We start from the raw sequence: 17,424 nt of genomic DNA on the forward strand, positions 1-17,424 counted from the left end.
CACTCTTACATTTTATATTCGTTACTCGAGAAAGTAGGTTATTCTTTTCTTTTCTGGAAACTCGTTTTCGAATCCCGTTTGGATCCTCAGGAATTTTTCAGACGATTACCTGGAAAAATTTTAGGCCCGTTCCTTATCATTCGGCCAACACTGAATGATAATAGTCTACTTACAGTCAATTATACCATAGAAATACATTAAAATTCGGAGGGTTACATTCCTTTAGGGGATGTCTAGTTACCAACATAACGATTATGTTATACAGTATGTGTTATATGCGTAAATGGCAAATATAATATAAGGGCGGCCCAAAATCTAGTTAACAAAGATATATCTTTAATTAAAGAACAGTTACAACAAGTTTGAAACAGCTGTATGTTATTATACGTTGGAAGAGACCGAATCATAATCTTGATGATTAGCCTAACTAACTTTTGGCTACCCTCTGTACCCTATTTTTAACTCTTTCTGTCCCGTAGTACTAAGAGGCCTTTTTTTCCTACACCGATCGTGTGTTAAGCCAGGCCTACAACGAGGACGACCGAGAGATGAGGAACGGACCCAATACAATCCGTACAGCGGCGCATTATATCTTCACGGGGCCCAGGCCAATTTGAATTAAGGAGTCCCATGTACTGTACAGTGTTGACTTCAGACACTTCTTCGGAGGAATTTTTTGGAGAAAGTATTTTTTTCTTATGGAAGATTAGTTTGGGGTCTTGTTGGTGAGGGCCCAGGCAATTGCCCTTTTTACCCATATGATTACGTGCCATTGTGGTAAATTGTTGAGAGCTAGATTAAGAAATATGAAAAGCGATTATGTTATGTTCTTGATATTCAATTTTTAGAGTTTAGTTAAGGTTAATTTGTCGGGGTTTTGATTCTTATTCTTGTTATATTGTTTCTATTTACACGGTTGTTAATTGTAATTACTGTTTTTATAGAATAAAAATAAGAAATGATTGACAGTAGTGTTATTGAACGAAACAAACAACTTTCGCAAAATCCAGGTGTTGCAATAACTACTACGTCGTAGTTATAACCAATGACGCGTTATCCCTCAGGCATAAAGTATATTTGTTTATTAACTCCAATTCTAAGGGCTCCACAAATAAATTTCGATTGGTTTGCTGTCCTTACCTTACGCCTCTTGGCAATATACACAACTAACACATTGTTAGCCTTGTGTCAAGGTCAAATAACTTCTCTGTCAGAAAAGTAGTAGTATGATACTCAGTTATAGCTATTTTCTTGTTTACAAGTTAACGATTCTCTAAATTACAATTTAAGGACCTCCGAAATTTACTTTCTTTGTAGATTCCGAGATCCATAACTCCGTCGAAAAGGGAAGCTGGGGCCTTTTAATGGCTCCCCTCTCCTAAAACTTAGGATCCATAGTGATTTCAACTCTTTTAAAATTATTTTTACTAATAGAAAATAATCTTTAAGGATGCTTTTATTAATAATGAAACGTTCTACTGTTTCGTTTCTTCGAAAGGGAGCACCCTGTGCCTGGTGCAACCTCTCGAAGGCCCAGATTAATTAAAACACTTTATAATAAATCACCATGACTTTTTATCTATTACCGTTTGTATACAGAATGACACAAAACTCTGTAAAGAAAATTAATTAATAACATTAGAAGAAAACAAGGTAAAATTTTACAACACAAGGTCTCTTATAATAAAGTGAAAAATATACTTTTTATTCTCTAATGTTATTTCCGGAAACGGCAATTATCTTAAATGTCATTTATTGATATTTTGAAGGGTCTTCGTCGGCGTATAACACTCACTAGCACGACATTTGAAGGTTATCGTTAAGTGCAAATATATCATTTTATATTTTCTCTCGCACCTCTTAACCTTTAATTGTTTTTTTTAAATACTTTCATTAATGTAATGTTATTTTACTTCTCGATATTCCTTGTTTCTTAATTTTATTTATTTATTTTTCCTTCTGATTTGAGTTATTATTTTTCTATACAGTTTCCTAATACTTGAACAATACTTCTTTTAGTGAGACAACCGAGCTCTTATTTGTAACGATAATTGATTTACATACATTACGATGTAGTGTTTGTATTTGTAGACGTAATTAGGCCTTCCTTTACAGCTTTCTTCGCGTGTGTAACATGTCAACAGTAATCTTGTGTTACGTTGACTTATCCCATGTGTTAAGTCCAGGAACACGTGTTAAGGTAGCCTACACATGGGATAAGGCAACGCAATACAAGGGGGATCTGTGCCTTGACAGATCCCACGTGTTTTTTTTAACAAATAGTCCATGTGTTGCGTTGCCTTATTTCATCAATCCTTATCGATTGATCTACATTTTGTTATATAATTCAAGAAAAATGAGCAAATTCTTATTTATTGAATTGAAAAGGAATTAGTTTTATACGCTACATACATTGTAAAAAGATACCTTATTGGTTACTTTGAATTTCATTCAAGTTAGTTCATTGTTAGTTTGAATTTCAAATTAACGATTACGTCACGTTATTGGACCAATCACGAAATGAGGAGTGCTTAGGTTGTATTCTATCGCTATATAGAAATGATTTCCTTCTAAAAAATTTTAATAGTAGCTCAATGCATCGCTCTTAAGCTATGAAAGCAAAAGAAATTTTATTTTATTTATTTATTTTTGTTAATAATTATAAACTCTTAAAGAAATCCTTTCAATATAAAGTAATGACATATCTAAAAACAAAAGAGGATTCTTAGACGTTCGATTAAATTGTATTCCATGTTAATAATAACTTAATATATTTATATTCAACTAAATAAACTATTAAAATAATTAAATAAATTATTATTTTATTTATAAATCGAGAGCGTACGTGTACGGAAGAACCGAAAAAAAAAAGACAAAACAAAATGGCGACACGNCCCAGACAAAAGTTTGAGAGCAACTTTACAAATTAATATAAATGTTACAAATAAAATAAAAAAATTTTGTTCTTTAATAATCATAATGCTTTCCTTTATGTTCAATTACTTGTATTAAACACAAAGACAGAATTTGCTAGGCCAACAGGCTTTCCAGAGAGATTACATTAGCCAAGCAGTTTGGGCTCCATTTCTGTTTTGAGTTCCTTGGCATTGTTGTATTGCTTTCCAGCAGTATACACTATGCATGAAAAATTACCTCAGAGATTCTCTACTGGGATGAGATCAGAATTAAAAACATGCTGGCTACTTCAATATTTAATATTGGTTTCTGTTAATCATTCCACAGTTGAGTGTGCACCATGGATAGATGCATTACTTTGCTCAAATATAAAGTTTACATTATTTAGCTTGTCTCTTAATGACAAAAGATGATTTCTAAGAATGTTTTGTAGTCATCAGTGTTTCATATTTGAAAAATAAATGCCAAAATTCGTTTTACTTGTACTGTAAAAGCAATCCAGATTGTAATGAAACCTCCACCTTGGAATCAACAAGAAAGAAGCCATGAATCTTTTTGTACATCATGTTAATAACAGTGAAGCCTATCAGGACCATCAATACTAAATTTTTTCTCATCACTATAGATAACATTTTCCAAAATTAATTGTTTGACTGAATGTCTTTGCAAAAGTATGTCAGCAAATGTGTTTTTTTTTCAGTTGTGGCTTTGCTTTCATTTTCACATAAAGATTTATTTGATTTTATTATTACTGTAAGAGTAGTTTTTGAGCTAAGTAGAAGCTACAGTTACCTTATAATTTATGCTTACACATCTCAAAATCATCTATTTGTCCCTGGTAGGTAACTTATATGGCCATCTGATTTCCTTACATATATATTACACAATTACTTAAAAAATTTTGATATATATCAAATCTTTTAGTAATTGTGAATGACTGTCTTGAATCTGTTTAATAATTTTAAAATTTTGTGTTCTTATTTTCTATCCTGATGGTATACTAATTTGCCCCTTTTCATAATTAGTTAATGTTTTACCAGTATCCATTTTGAAATAAACATACAAGAAAAATATGTAAATTAGTTGGCACAAAAAACTATGTATATTTTGTATTAAAAGATATTTTGAAATAGTTTCAAACTTTTGTCCAGCATATTATTACAGAAGATTATTTAAACTTATTACTTTTTAGAAATATATTAACAACAAACAGTAAAACTTATTAAAATGTATTTACATGCTCTGTTTAATCAGTCAGTTAAAACTTTCCTAAAAAAGTTATGCTGCATTGTACATAAAAAACCTGATCATGTTATTTGTCTTGGTAAAACTTTTAGGAATCATTTAACATTAAAATGCAGGATCAAAAATCCTATTACAAAATTATATATGAGCAAATAGATGAGTATTACTTTCAGGTATGTTATTCAATTGAGAGAAATAGATACATTTTTCTTAAAAGATAGGAGATTATACAAGAATAATGACTGATTGTATCAGTCAATATTAATATGATTTGGTTATTATATTAATCAAGTACTTATACAAAATATCTAACTGTAATAGCAATAATCAACTAGCAACCATGAACATGTAAATCTAGAAAAGACTATTTTTCTCAATTGAATATTCTTGAATATTCATTTAGAAATTTGGGAATTGATTATTCTTGAATATTGATTTACACATATCTAATGCTGTGCTATGATACAGATGTATGCAAATCAACAATCATGAAAACTATAACTTTATAAATATATTGTTGATACTTAAAACTGATCAAAACTTAGGTCAAGATTAAAGTTATCATCACTTACTAAGTCAAAGTAACTAAAATATTCATTAAATTGTCTATAAGGTAATTTAAAATTTTTTCTCAAATATTTAAATATCTTAACTGGCTGAAATGCATACTGTTAATTTCTGAGATGTTAAATATAACTCAAATTTGAATAAGAACAATTTATTTGAGAATTAGAATATTTTAAACATTTACAATATGATCAGTAATCTATTTGTAATATTTTATATTTTTTAATAATTAAACAAAATATAAAATATTACATCTCTTTTTCATTTTTTAAAAATAAACAAATTATAAACTAACAGCATCACAGATCTTTATAATATACAAATTAAAATTAAGTTACTATCTTATTAAGTCTTAATTAATTAAAAATATTTTTTTCTGCATTTTAATATAGTCATAGTCACATTAAAATAGATATTTTCATCTCTATATTGCTATTGAAAATAAAAATATTTAATTTTATTTTTATTTACATTTTATTAATATTAAATTAGTCACTTCAATATCAATAACAAAAAAAAAAAAGGAAGAAAGAAAGAAAACTAATAATTAAAGCAATTAAGAACTTAACTTTAGAGCAGATATTAGAGATATTTTGCTAATTTATTTATCTAAAAATATCTTCAGTTAACAACTATAAATAATGAAATAACTGAAAAATATACAGTGGTACCTCAGGATACGAACGCCCCAGCATATAAAATTTTCAGGATACGACATGAAATTCGAACATATTTTTGCTCCACGATACGAACAAAAACTCACCATACGACGTTACATTAGTTCGCAGTGCCATTTTTTATTCACTTCTGTTCATTGGTCTCAATCCGCGCATTTGCTTTGTTGTGGAAGGATCACGCTTGATAAAGGAAATCTTGAGATATTATCAGAAAGTGACTAATTTTATTGAAAAGAAACATCCTGAAAAGATTCACACTGGCCGTATTGCTGCTTGGAGTAATGACATTTGCCTAAGTCATTTTAGAAACATTTTAAAAAGTAGGCAAAGCCAAACATCTTTGAATAGATATTTTACTAAGCGACCTCTTTCCAGTGAAAGTGCTGGTGGAAGTGAAGGAAAGAAAGCAAAAAGCAGTGAATAAAAATGTAAAAAAATATATATAAAACAACACTAATTTTTTTTTATCTTTTCTAAGTTATTTTTAAGTTATTGTTACATTATGTTATGTACAGTACATTAAGTTTTAGTATCATTTCCCTTCTCCCTCACTTCCACCACCAGTTTACACCTCCAATGTTGTCTATCCTCAAAGATAAAGTGCAAATAAAACTACATTTTTTTAATCAATTATTATTCTATTATGGTTATTTATACGTTTACAACTACAAAATGCATTTTTCAGTGTTTTCCTTACTATAGTTATTATTATTATTTTTTTAATGTACAGTACTACTTAGCTTTAATTTGAGTGTGTTTTTCATATTTGAACGAATTATTTGGTTTTACATGTAATCGTATGGGAAAAAATGATTCACCTTACAACATTTTCATGATACGATCTCAGTTTCAGAACAGATTAATTTCGTATCCTGAGGTACCACTGTAGTGATAAACAAATACAAATTTTGGAATCATTTAAAAAATTCTATAGATAATTGTGTTACAACATATAAAAACAAAGTTAAATGCTTGATAAAAATCAAAATTATTATTATTATTTAATAATTATTGGACATATTAATCAAAATTCTAGTCAATATTTATTAAAAATGAAACAAATAGAGAGAATCATGCATTAAAAACATAGAAAAAATTATTTCTCTACTATCTTTTACATATATGTTTATTGATTTGTAACAACAGTATTCTATTCATTATTATGAATAAGGCACTAAAGTAACGGAAAAATGGTTCCATTATTCATTCATGCTGATATAGAAGCTCAAATTATGTAATTAACATTTGACTTGTATAAGTCAAAAATTAATTACAGTAATACCCCAACTTACGCGAACCCGGAGTTACGCGATTTTCAAATCTTGTCAATTCGTCTTTTGTTTGAGCGCCACACAACTCTTGATTATTCACTCCCCCTACACTATTGTTCAGCTTACATGTTCGGACATGTTGCGCGGAATCGACGCATAACTACAATTTATTTTGTATTATTTATTTCTGTTTGTTATATCTACAGAGACTTGAGAGACTCTATGTAATGATTTCTTGTAACCATGAACAAACCAAAAGGCAAGATAAGATTAACAAGAACATTTATTAGCTTACATACATCCGACTTGGATTTTACACAAAAGGCATCTGCAATCGTAAACAATTGACTGAAAAAAGTATACATTTATCAGATAATAAACAAAGACTCATTTTGTAAACAAGTTACCTTTTGTATATACAACTGACAAGATTACCTTTCAAATTATAAACAGACTCGATCCCCTGCGGTCTTTCGATCCTCGGACATACAAAAGAAATGAACAGATGGCGCCTAACTTAAGCGCGATTTACAATAACGAATATGATTAATCTTAACACTCTACTATGTCATCCAAATGAAGTAAAACTGATTCTTCTGTATCAAACAAGAAAAGAAAAACTTTATCTTTGGAATGTAAAGTTAACTTTATTAAAGACTTCGATACAAAAATGAAAATTTGTGAATTGGCAAAGAAGTTTGATCTACCGGAATCGACAGTCAGAACAATTATAAAAGATAAAGAAAAAATTCTCAAAGCTGTGAAAAATGCTCAATCTTTAAATTCAAGCATCATTCGTAAATGTCACGGTATTATCGCTGAGAGGAAAACAATGTTAAAATTATGGTGTATTAATCAAGTAAATGTGAAAAATTGTCCTGTTGATCAGAACACTGTGTGCTCTCAAGCTAAGCTGATTTTTGAGAGATTGAAAGAGGATGCTGGAGAGGTGGCTAAAGATGAAGAGTTTAAAGCTAGTAACGGTTGGTTCAGCCAATTCAAAAGTTGCTGTAATTGGCATAGCATTGCAGAAAGTGGAGAGGTGGCAAGTGCTGATAAAGAGGCTGCGTCTTACTATCCAGAGAAATTCAAAGCTATGATAGATGAAGGTGGCTATACCAGCCAAACCATATTCAACGTAGATGAGACTGGCCTGTTCTGGAAGAAGATGCCTAAAAGAACTTTTATCGCGCGTGAAGAGAAAACCTTTCCAGGTTTTAAGGCCGCCAAAGATCGATTGACAGTGATGGTTGGCGCGAATGCAGCTGGTGATTGTAAGTTAAAACCTCTCTTAGTTTATCGCTCGGAAAATCCAAGAGCATTGAAAAATAAATCTAAAGCTGGCTTGCCTGTGATTTGGAAGTCGAATCGTAAGGCTTGGGTGACAGCTTCCCTTTTTGAGGACTGGTTTGGTCATCACTTCATACCTGAAGTCGAACGTTATTGCCAATCTAAACAAATTCCATTTAAAGTGATGCTAATAATCGACAACGCACCAGGTCATCCCCCTGCAACTTTAACTAATTTTGACCCACGTGTGAAAGTTGTATTTTTGCCACCAAATACAACCAGCTTGCTTCAACCGATGGATCAGGGAGTCATCAAAACATTCAAAGCTTATTACACGAGACGATCGTTTGTATATCTGCATGAAGCTATGAGACAAAACAACGAGCTCTCTGTTAAAGACTTTTGGAAACAATTCAATGTTTTAGATGCAGTGAGAATCATTGGACAATCTTGGAATGAAGTTTCACAAAAAACTTTAAATGGCGTCTGGAAAAAACTGTGTCCTTTTTTTTCACCACTGAAACTCAGGCGGAATCAGTGCCAGAGCCTGATGAAATTGGTAATGTGATTGAAGAAGTTGTCGATCTTGCCAGGCAAATAAATTTAGAAGTGGATAGTGATGACGTTCGAGAACTGCTGGATTCCCACAATCAGGAACTGACAATTGATGAGCTCATAGAAATGTGTGAGCAAGAGCAAGACATTGAAGAACTTGATTCTTTAGATCCAGTTCAATCAGAAGATCGAATGACGGTTGGAAAATTGACAGAAGGCCTCAGTTTTATTGAAAAGGGGTTACAAATTTTAGAAAATATAGACTCCAACGAAGAGCGCATTTCTTCTACAAAACGAGAAATAAAAAAATTATTAGCGTGCTACGAGGAAATTTTGCGGGAGGAAAAAAATCTTTGAGCCGTCAGACAAATTTGTTAGATTTTATGAAACCTTCTACATCAAAATAACTTAAGTTTACGATTTTAATAATATAATTTGTTATATGTATGTATTATCTAAGATTTTATTAAACATTTTTTTCTAAATTATTGTTTTCTTTAGTCTCTGGCCCCAATTAAAAATAATTTGTATGTATTTATATGCAAAATTATACCCCGACTTACGCAGTTATCGCTTGGTCCCACCTATTGCGTTAAGTTCAGGGTATTACTGTACTAGACAAGGAATTTACTTTGATCTTAATGTAAATATAGTATACTATATATTCACATTAAGAACAAAGTAAATTCTTTTTTTAAGTCACCAGATTATGCAAAGATTTGATTTACACAGATAAAACCAGCAGTTTATATGTGGGAAAGTTAATAAGTAACTTACAAACAGGTATTGCTCTGATTGTACAGTTGTTACAGTTTCCAGTTAGACAATCAATAGATGACTTCCAATTCCACATTTGGTGTTGCATTATCAGCAGCTAAAGATGGCAAAGTGTTGAAAGGGTGTATGGCATCCCTTGCTTAACACTGTCAAATTAATTGCAACAATTCTTTTATAAATGCTGAAGAAGCTTTAATTAACTGAGTCTTTAATAGCTGTCTTTATTTTACATAGATGTGTGATTTAATTATAATATTTGTGAAATTTAAATGTGATATTGTATTCTTTAGTTAGAAGCTTATTCTAAAACTTTTACTTCACATTTTGTTTTTGTTAAATCAAATTGAAATGTCTTCAGGTAAAATGCATATTAGGCATATTGTGCTTTTATAATTTTGTAAAGGATATAATGATATATAAACAGTAAAAAATATTGTAACATGTACTAGGAAGATGCTCCTAAACATTGAATGTGTCAAATGAGGTTTAAAAAGTTTCATTTGGAAAATTTTGAACTAAAGGATAGAAAACATATAGTGTGCCCAAAAGCTGTTGTTGAAGAGAAACTGCAAGAAAAAATTGTTAAAAATCAACAAATAACAACTCATGAACATGCAACAAATTTCAGTTTATCACCAAAATGCATTGGTGAAACACTTCATCCATTTGGAATGATTGCAAAACATGATGATTGTGTTGTGCATGCATTAAATGAAAAAAACAAACAGGATTGAGTATAATTTTGTCTGACAATAGTAGGCAGCTCTAGGGTTTCATTTTATTTTTATATTAGTTATTCATTTTTATCATAGAAAAATTTTTATGGATGACAAAATTAAAATTAAAATAAAAATATTTGTTATTAACCAAAAATTTGTTCTAGCTGGTCATGAATGTTTGGTCAAGTACAGAGGTATACTGAGTACTGTATTTGATTAATGTGATTTTAATATACACAGTAGCATCGAGAGATTAATTAATTGTGTTAATCAAGAAACACTTGTACTGCTGTTGAGCAAAGAGCTGTTGTTCAGTTTCTGTGGTTAAAAGATCAATGCAGTTTTTTACTGAGAGATGTTGAAGAAGCTGAAAACCTTGATTTGGAAGAAAATCAGATTTTTGGAATACAGCATTCTTCTCCTCCATGACAACATGTGTCCACACACTGCATGTGCAACAACTAAGCAAATCTGTAAACTCAGCTTTGAACTGCTGAGTCATCCATCATACAGTTTGGACTTAGTCCCTACTAACTTCAACTCATTTGGTGACACCCATTGAAACAAGCCCTAGCCAAGATTCACTTTTCAGATAACAAAGAAGTCAAATGTGAAGTGAAACAAATAGCTGCAAAGCCAACCAAAACAGTTCTTTTCTTCCAGAATAATGACTTCATAAAGAGATGGAACAAATGCCAAAATGTATTGTAAATGGAAATTAAGTTAAAGTGTGGGTGTGTTGTTAGAACACCACACTTTAACTGAATTTCAGAAGTGCTGCTAGAGACACACCTAAGTAAAGAATAAGTTAAAATAACAAAATTAAAAAAAAGGCATTAAATGGCTGTCCTATCAACAGAAAAGAAATAAATTTTTTACGTTGCATACTTCTGGAGCAATACCTGGTTATAGCTTATTTATTGACTTTCCGTCATATAATACTTTATCAAGGAAGCTTGATAAAAAATAAATATAGAAATTTGCTAAATAATAAAATAATATTGGTTTAAGTGCTATTTTTCTTTGATAAATTATTTACAATCTGATGTCCCTTGCAGTTCATTAATAGTTTAATTTAAAATAAAATATAAATGACTTGACTGATTTTACTAGAAACTATTAAATCTACATTTCATTTACACAGCTAATATAAGAAAATTATCTTCCAAATGTAAAGATATACATAACATAACAATAAAACATCATTTCTGTTTAGGTTTTATAGCAGTGCTCTGAAATCTTTCCTCATGCCTGGCACATGTAGATACTTCCCAGAATTCTGTGGCACACCACAAGTAAAAATATACAAAAAATATAGGAGTTTTACAAAGTACATACCAAAATAATACTGATCCTGTTTTTTACTTGTGATAATATAAAGATATTTGAAATTAGTTTACAATCAATTTTATTATTTTGATTTTATTTCATAACAACCCAGGAACTACCCTGGACAAAGTATCATACAATTCTAGTGTGAAAAGCACATGATCTGGGTCTAGACTCCATGATCATAAGTGCAAGTGACAAGACATCTACTTGTTGCTTCACAAACATTGTGATGACTGTAACATGCAACTTTCCAAATTTTCATGTGCACAGATTCTGTGAAATATGAGTCTCACTGTTTAAAGATGAGTTTGTGAGTAAATGTGTGCACATATTCTGTAAAATATGATAGCAAATGTGTAAAAACTTGAAACTTGTTAGAATTCCTTCTCTCATAAACATCTGTAGCAATAAACATGTAGTAGACAAATCAATGTCCCTTTCGAGTCAACATATATTTATCATATTCACATGTTCCCATAAACTTTATGCTTTCTCCTCTTGGAGGCATTGTGCCACAGCACACTGGTTGCAGAGCTCTATTCTATAGAATCATATCTAATATTTACAGTATTATATGTATATTTGTTGATTACAAGTTAGAGATTTCTATTTGATTTTATATGTTTAGACTAAATAATCTAATTAAACTGGTTTAAAATTTTTGGAAATAAACATATGTGAATAATAATTTTTTTAATCAATGATATAGAAAATTCTATTCAAATCTTTAGATGGATATCATTTCTGCAGTGCAAGAATAATGTAAAATTAAAAAATTATATCACTGTTACATTTTTGACGTCAATGATTCTGAATTTAGACAATTTTTGCATTAATTCAACAAATAAGATGCTGTTAAAATATTTTTAGCATTGAACATACTTTTATCCATTTTATTATGGTTACAATTTGTTAATTATCAAATAAATTGATGATTTCAAAAAATGAAAATTTTTCACAATTATTTCATATATCAGAAAATAATTACTCTTACATATTTTGTGATTTCAGTAATAATTTACAACATAAATTTAAGATATCGTGTATTATTTTATTTTTTATAATCACACAGATTAGTTTAATCCTGTAAGTCCTGATCAAAGCAAGCCAATTTGTCTTTTGGCCTGAGCTCTGTAGAAAAATACATAAAAACCAATAAGGACACATAGACGTTACCTAAAAACTACTACCTACGGATGTAAAATTTGAAAATATCTGCAATAGTTATACCTTTAATTAGTAATCTTTGTCTAAAACATCTGCTTTACCAACATCAACAAAGATCAAGAACCATACTCCATGAGAGATGTCATCATTACTTTCAGATTCATATTCAACTAATTCAGGAGGATGACATTTGCAAAATATTGCATTCACAACCTAACATTACTCTAATTAGTTCTGATTTTAATTGTAACATTTCTTACTAAAAGTGCTTGTTCCAGAAAGTTGTATTCCATGACAAAAAAATTAAGTGATATCTTCCCAAAAATGATAACACTGATGATAAAATAAGGGTGCATTTACTAATATTAATACTACACTCACAATATTTATTTGCTCTGATTAGCTGATTTATTTTCAGTTTGAAAGTTTTCCATTTTCTGTATACTGGAAAATTTGGCTGAAAGTCTGAAATTCCCAATATCAATGAGTTTGGTCTGAATGGGTTAAGATGACAATTTATCAAGCAATCTATATTTTGAAAGAAATTACAAACCTGATAATGATTGCTTCATTAGGCTTGAAATTTCTTAATAATGATGATATCATCATCTAAAATGCTGCCTATTGTTCAATGTCCAAGGTTACAATGAAATAATGTAGGAAAATGTTCAACACAATTATTACACAGTACTTTCATAAAGGAATTATGTGGAATGTAAATATTGCATCAAAATAAATGTTTCTTTTGTAATGAAGTTCACTTATATAATTAATAGATTTCTACATTTACATGAATTATTCTTGTCTCCAAATTATTAATACTAAAAATTATATTAGTATAATTACTTACTTTTTTCTTTTTCCTGGACAACTTATCACCAGATATACCCATAACACTTAATATTTCGGCCATTTGTTTTGGATTTATTCCACAATTATTTGCAACATTCTTTTGACATCTCTTATGTACATTCATGCTGCAGGCTATAAATAGAACAAAATGCATTTTATTTGTCCCTCAAATTTATTTAGCAATAAATAATAATCAAATAAATCCATAAGCTAAAATTTCATATAAATCAAAAAAATCAAATTATTATTCTTACATTCACATTGTAATCCTTGTCTAAAAAGACCATAGAGCATAGAACCACAATGGTCACAAAATGTTGGCCTTTTATAATTGTGAACTGTAAAACGATGAGGCATATTGATGTTAAATCTACTTCCAGCTGTAAACTAAAAAAAATTTGACTGTTATACAAAACAGTATAATAAAAATATTATTATTTAATATTGAATATACAACATAAATTCATGATTCATAAGAGTGTTATTAACAAATGAGTTCTATAAAGCAATACAAGATTGTAACAGTTACATTTTATATTGATATTCTGAATGATTGAAAAAAATTTTGAAATTAATTTTCATTCTTTCAATTTAACAATCATCAACATAATAAAAAAGTTTTTTTTATAAATATATAAGTTTGTTTTATAAGTATTAGTTATAATACAAATTGTGGTGTTCAGACAATTTCTGTGCTGAAATAATGAAATTTTGGAGCATTTTCATAAGATCCCTAACAGAGGATCTCTTTGTAAACTTTTTAAGTATCAAAATTCCTTGTGTGTTGAGCTGGCATTCATGTTTTGTTGATAAAAGAGTTTAACAAATAACACATGATCAGACAAAGTGAGCACCATGATTGCTCACCTGCTGAAAAATTGTGAAGAACAGTTTGTGACTCCTTTTATATTTTGGTACATACCCAAACTATAAAAACGGGCCTTCTGTACTGTACTGTACATACCAAAATATGTAAAAATGTACAGTATATATGCACATTAAGAAGACATTGACACAAATTCTGTATGGTAAAAGCAGACATGTCAGTTTATTCCATGAGAATGCCAGCATGCCAGTTTAATTGTTTTATTGTCTTCTAAACAAAAACTCTTTTCCTGATTTTAAGTCGGTCAAATTACAATGTTATTTTATTGTACTCAGAAGAATGTCTTCTTAAATGTTTAATAAACAACTAGTTTTGTTAGATCCAATTAATTTTGTATTTTAGTCACAGTTTATACCCAGGGTTTCCAGCATGCTAGCCTCCCCCATTTTTGTGTGGCATGCCGGTCATTTTGCAAAAATACAGTATATGAAAATAATTTTATCTACGATTAATAGTTCATAAAAAATAAAATAATAATTATTTGATTCTAGTCAAATTATTAAATACAGACCTCATCAGCTGTTGTATCTCTTGATCCTGGACACTTTGTAACAACAAATTCATGGCAACGTTTATGAACTACACAGGTACATACTAAAAAAGGAGGGGGGAAAATTATTAGTAAATGAATATAATTATTTCATTGATAAAAAGACAGTTAAATACAGTAATTTTAGTTCATTTAAATTATTAATTTCTGAAATGATTTTAATAATGATTAGATACATTTTCTTTCTATTAAACCTTACTCCTTAACACTGCACTTGCATTGCATTGCATCATATCTCTGTCTAATGCAATTCTTCTAGTTTATATTTCAGACTCATTTTTATTTTTCTTTAAGAATTTGTTGATTAGTATATTTAATTACTGTTCTTCATATTTCACGCAGACACATAATAGCAGTTCAAAAACAAAAACATAAAAATATTAATTATTTAATATTAATAATGTCTAAATAAATGCATAAGTGCTTTGACTGTATGTATATTTATGCCAAAATTCTCATATATATAGATACATACACACATTTATTTATTTACTTGAGAATTTCTACCTAACCTAAATAATTCCATTTTTGATGAATGAAATATAAAATTGCTAACTACTTTAAATCAATTATAATTTTCATTTAATAAACTGCTTTTTTAGAATTTCTACCTAATGCTTTCAGGTCACTGTAACCCATCATTCATCATAAATATAAAAAAGAAATGAGTTAAGAAATGAGTTGATACTGAAGTTTTTTTTTTTTTTGCATTAAGTAATTGTTATATTTAATGCAATTTTTTCATGAAAAATTTATTTAAAAAATAATTTAACTTTTACACTTAGATGAAAAGTATGAAATATGTAACTGAAAATATTCTCTTATAATTCATTATAAATTTTTATCGTGTTAAATAAAGTTATTTAAAATCATCAAATAATTCTTAATGTTTATGTTTGCTAATTTATTATGTAAAATATATATTACTTGCCTTGACATTGATATCCCTGTTTACCAAGACCCCTAGAAAACAAAATTTATTTTAAGAAATTTACTCAGACTTTTGTATAAATGTAATGATCATAAATCACCAACTCATATTATAATAAATATATTGTAAATTTTCCATCAAATAACAAAAATTAAACATTCTGTACATTAAATATGTCAAACTCATTTATACATACATATTTACCTGAATAGAACGGTTGAGGCACAAGTTCAAACTTTAAACGTGTACGGGTAGCAGAAGTACACGTTACACGTTTCAAGTCCAAGTAAAAATCGTTGAGGAACACGCTCATAACATCACGTGACTCAGTGAACATCGCGCATTGACTCATGGGAAATAAGTTGAAAAAAATGGCAGAAGCAAAATAAATCATAATTTTAACCCCAAACACAAAAAAATGAAGACGTTTAAGCCAATCGTGTACTCACCAAGCTACACGTAGCAAACGTTATTATCGACGGTCCAGAACTGCCAGATGGCAGCACTCACCCGTTACCCATACACGTTTTGGGCTAAATACGTGCGCCTCAACCTCTCTAATATATAATAATTTTCAAAATTCAATTCCAATCTTTAAGGAAGTAAAATAATAAAAATCAAGAACACCTAAATTTATACACTGAAAAAGTCAATGCATTCAACACATCATCTTGAATAGTTATAAAATTTCTCAATTTGAATTAAAACTTCAAACAACATATTTCATTTTTTGCACATTGCATTCAGTTTAAAATGACAAGTTTTGTAGTGACTGATTGAAATGATCCAAATATGAATATATGCATTAAGTACATAATGACAATTAATGATAAATAATGATGAAGAGTTTAGCAAATCTTAAATATATATGTAAATATAAATCTTACATATCTTAAACATAAATATAAATATTCCTTATATAAATGGAATTTGAAACAACTGATCATAACTGAAGTTAAATTAATATGCCTCAATGTCCTTAATTTATTGTAATCTTGTTTTGTCCACTAGTACATATCTATTAACATGACTTATTAAGTCCTGTTAATTTTACTAGTGGCTGAAATAAGATTACATGATCATAACTGATCATGTCAGGTTGAAAAAAATGTTTTGTCAATTACTGTAAAAACAATGCAATTTAAGAAATTAAAGTCTTTACTATACAGCCTAAAATTTATATTTGAACAAATGCTTTTGGATGATCTAGTTAAATGTTTAGCAATTTAACCACAGACAGGTTTTCATTTTTTATGACTAAAATGTACTCAATATTTGTAAGTTTAAATAATTTTTCAAATTGAATGGGTGTAGCTCATGATCAAATTTCTAGAATCTTAAAAGGATATTTTTTTCTGCATTAGAATGGAATGTGATGATATCTATAGTAGAAACATTCAACACAGTCATCTCACATTAATATTAGTGTTGTAACGAATAGTATATTCGGCCTCAGGCCGAATACCGAATATTCGGCCAGGAGCGTGGCCGAATAGCCGAATATTCGGCCAAACTATTCGGCTTGGTTAACGCACGTACGAAAATTGGCGCGCAAACCGCATTATGGCAAGGATCCTGCTCTCTGTTGGCCCGCTGTCACTACACTTCGCCAATCGCGTTAATTCTTGGCAGTTGTAGCGGATAGACAAGAGTGTCATGGAAGTATGTGATAAATGATGATATCAAATG

The 17,424-nt window shown here is 29.5% G+C and overlaps 1 protein-coding gene across 4 annotated transcripts in view; it reads right to left on the reverse strand.

Moving 5' to 3' along the window:
• The window catches only part of LOC111618600 (calcium-independent protein kinase C-like), a 112,620-nt gene that overhangs the window by 32,193 nt on the left and 63,003 nt on the right, over window positions 1-17,424 (reverse strand). For all 4 annotated transcript variants that reach the window (XM_023360154.1, XM_023360155.1, XM_023360156.1 and 1 more), the window contains exons 4-7: window positions 15,736-15,767; window positions 14,766-14,848; window positions 13,623-13,755; window positions 13,367-13,500 (exon numbers count right to left, since the gene is read on the reverse strand). In XM_023360154.1, coding sequence (XP_023215922.1) covers window positions 13,367-13,500; window positions 13,623-13,755; window positions 14,766-14,848; window positions 15,736-15,767 — 382 coding nt within the window. The remainder of the gene's footprint in view (window positions 1-13,366; window positions 13,501-13,622; window positions 13,756-14,765; window positions 14,849-15,735; window positions 15,768-17,424) is intronic.

The sequence above is a fragment of the Centruroides sculpturatus genome, unplaced genomic scaffold (assembly GCF_000671375.1).
Source record: "Centruroides sculpturatus isolate CEXI.00-Female unplaced genomic scaffold, Cexi_2.0 scaffold42, whole genome shotgun sequence".
In the NCBI taxonomy this organism is placed as follows: Eukaryota; Metazoa; Arthropoda; class Arachnida; order Scorpiones; family Buthidae; genus Centruroides; species Centruroides sculpturatus.